General features: G+C 51.2%; 1 protein-coding gene across 1 annotated transcript; it reads right to left on the minus strand.

The window, feature by feature from the left end:
- Positions 1 to 1,076: 1,076 nt before the first annotated feature.
- LOC134154344 (olfactory receptor 14C36-like) lies at positions 1,077 to 2,012 on the minus strand. Its single transcript, XM_062601094.1, has one exon. It carries the CDS (start codon positions 2,010 to 2,012, stop codon positions 1,077 to 1,079), a length of 936 nt encoding a protein of 311 aa, XP_062457078.1.
- Between the last annotated feature and the right edge of the window lie 1,142 nt (positions 2,013 to 3,154).

The following is a 3,154-nucleotide window of genomic DNA, read 5'->3' on the forward strand; positions in this document are numbered from 1 at the left end:
CCACGAAAGGAGCCCCAAATCCAGCCCTCGGTCCCTGGTGGATCACACTGGGACTCTGAGCTCATCCTGCTGGGCCCATGGAGTTCACAAGCAGGACAGCAGGCCCTTTTGTGCTGCAACCCTTGGGTGTGTTTTTTACTCTCCTTTCTGAAGAAAGGCAAGACTCACGGCACAGCACGGAGGAGATCCCCTTTTATTACAAAACGTTATTTGGGACCTCAGGTCTGACATAAAGGTGCCCATTGCCTCGTCCTGCCTGTGCTCACAGGAATGCACGGGGAAGCATAACCGTACCACCACCACATTAGGAGAGCTCTTAGGTTGTATATACACTCTAGAGCACAGCAGCACAGTGTGGCAATGAAGAGAACAGCTCCGAACAGAGAAAATCCTGCTGTTGTTGGGCAGACGTGTTTCCAGGAAAGCTGCAGCCCCCATGTGACAGCTGCAGGGAGGAAATACTTGCTGTGGTAGAGGGAGAATGGTCCTGCGGAGCATAGGGTCTGTCCCCACAGGCTGCATCCAGACGCTCCTCCACTTCTGCTCTGTGCACTGCAGCCCTGCAGAGGGAAGGGACTGGCCCACTGTGATAGCTGCCTGCCACCCTTGCAGAAGAGGCATGTGAGATCACACTCTGACTGTGGCCAGGGGAGTTGAGCTCTCCTAATGCACATGGGACCCATGCTGTCAACCCATCTGTACTTGTGCAAGCCTGACTCTTCCCCCCGAGCTCCTTTGGTATCACTGCTGAAAGAGACACTGCAGTGGGAAACTCTCCTCGTTGCACTGGGGCATCCGAGGGAGCTCAGACTAGTATGCCTTTGAGGTTCCCTCCTCCCTGCTGATGAAGGGGGAAGCCTGGCTTCCTCCTTCAGCACAGTTGTTGGGTCAGATTCAAATGAGAGATTCCAGAGGACAAATAGCACTTTTCTTTCTTTCTTTTTTTCTTTTTTTCTTTTCTTTTTTTTTTTTTTTTTTTTTTTTTTTTTGCAGGAGTGTAAATAATAAAAAAATGAATAACACATTGCTTTGATGCCAAATACGCTGGAAATGGGGAAGAGGTGCACATAGGGCAGTTACTGCTCCCAACATTGTACCCACCTGATCCGCTTCCTCACTGCATCTTGCAGCTCCTTGTTCCTCATGCTGTAGAAGAGCGGGTTTACTGTTGGAGGCACAACAGAGTACAGAACTGCCATCACCAGATCCAGAGATGGGGAGGAGATGGAGGGCGGCTTCAGATGGGCAAACGTAATAGTGCTGACAAAGAGGGAGACCACAGCCAGGTGAGGGAGGCACATGGAAAAGGCTTTGTGTCGGCCCTGCTCAGATGGGATCCTCAGCACAGCAGTGAAGATCTCCACATAGGACAGCACAGTGAAAACAAAACACCCAGAGACTAAACAGGCACTAACCACAATAAGCCTGACTTCCCTGAGGCTGGTGTCTGAGCAGGAGAGCTTGAGGATCTGGGCAATTTCACAGAAGAACTGCTCTAGGATGTTGCCTTGGCAGAGTGGTATTGAAAATGTGTTAGCAGTGTGCAGGACAGCACAGAGAAAACCACTGGCCCAGGCAGCTGCTGCCATTTTGACACAAGCTCTGCTGCCCATGAGGGTCCCATAGTGCAAGGGTCTGCAGATGGCAATATAGCGGTCATAGGCCATGGCAGTGAGAAGAAAATACTCAGCAAAAATGAAAAGGACAAGAAAAAAGAGCTGGGCAGCACATCCTGAGTAGGAAATGGCTCTGGTGTCCCACAGGGAATTGGCCATGGATTTGGGGACAGTGGTGGAGATGGTGCCAAGGTGAAGGATGGAGAGGTTGAGGAGGAAGAAGTACATAGGGGTGTGGAGGCGGTGGTTGCAGGCTATGGTTGTGATGATGAGGCCATTGCCCAGGAAGGCAGCCAGGTAGATGCCCAAGAAGAGTGCAAAGTGCAGGAGCTGCAGCTCCCGCGTGTTGGCAAATGCCTGGAGGAGGAACCTGTTGAAGGAGCTGCTGTTGGACATTTGCTCCCCCTAGGCATGGGGGATCGTCCAAAAAGACAAGACATAGACAAGTTAGGACAGAATTCTCTGCGCCAAACTTTCTATTTCTTAGTACTCTGCCCCTCCAAAAACATGTATCACCTGTCCCCACCTTGGTTTGCAGCCCAGCCAGATATCCCACAGTCAAATGGTTAAAGGTCCTAAGGATGGGATGTTCTGAAGAGAGAATTGGCTCATTGCTAGCCCCTCTCCCCTGCTCCTCCCCCCGCCCCAGCACTGCCCAGAGCCCCAGAAGCTGGAGGGGGACTTGATTACCTTTCTCAAATATACATCTCTATGGCAGGACCTGCAGGGTCAGTGTCTGAATTGCATCTCAAACACTCCTGCCCAGGGAGTCCAAGTGGAAGGACAAGAACAGCATAGACAGGTAGGGAAATACAGGGCAGTATCGTGGCATTTCTTCTGAGGGAGGCAGGAACATGGAGACTCAGGGGAACACTCAGGGTTTTCTCCTCTCCTGGGTGTCCATCAGCCAAGGAAAAACCTCATGCCATGGATCCTACAGGCTTGAGGGCAGAGAGCTGGAACAGGTTGCCCAGAGGGGTTGTGTTTGTGGAGTCTCCTTTTCTGGAGATACTTAAAACCCGCCTGGATGCAATCCTGTCTAATATGCTGTAGGTGACCCTGCTTGAGCAGGGAGGTTGGACTAGATGATCTCCAGAGGTCCCTTCCCACCTTACCCATTCTGTGATTTGGTGAGCTGATGGGTGAGAAGAGGAGATGTTGAAGACTGCAGTTTCCTCTTGCACTGTGACCATGACTGCTGCCTGGAGCTATCCCTGCAGGGAGGTGTTTCTCTGTCCCCACGTCTCTCTCCTGTCACTGGGGTGGGAATCAACTGTTCAGACAAAAGCACCTTGTGAAATATGAAGAGACAGCAGTGATCCAAGATACGTGACAGTGTCTACCTACTCTGAAGGATAAGCTGTGAGCCCCGTGTCCTTCTAGAGCCTGAGGTGAGAGCCAGGTGAGGAATTTTCTTGGCTCCCCGAAAAGACACTGGATGCCTACTATGACTAGAGCTCTGCTCTCTAGGAAGCTGAGACTCGTGCACATCTCTACATTGCAGATAGTTAATGTAATTCAGGGCAGACACTTGATTT

The sequence above is a fragment of the Rhea pennata genome, unplaced genomic scaffold (assembly GCF_028389875.1).
Source record: "Rhea pennata isolate bPtePen1 unplaced genomic scaffold, bPtePen1.pri scaffold_26, whole genome shotgun sequence".
NCBI classification, from domain to species: domain Eukaryota; kingdom Metazoa; phylum Chordata; class Aves; order Rheiformes; family Rheidae; genus Rhea; species Rhea pennata.

Excerpts from the sequence above, each read along its gene's own strand:
- LOC134154344 (XM_062601094.1), bottom strand. The coding sequence starts at position 2,012 with ATGTCCAACAGCAGCTCCTTCAACAGGTTCCTCCTCCAGGCATTTGCC.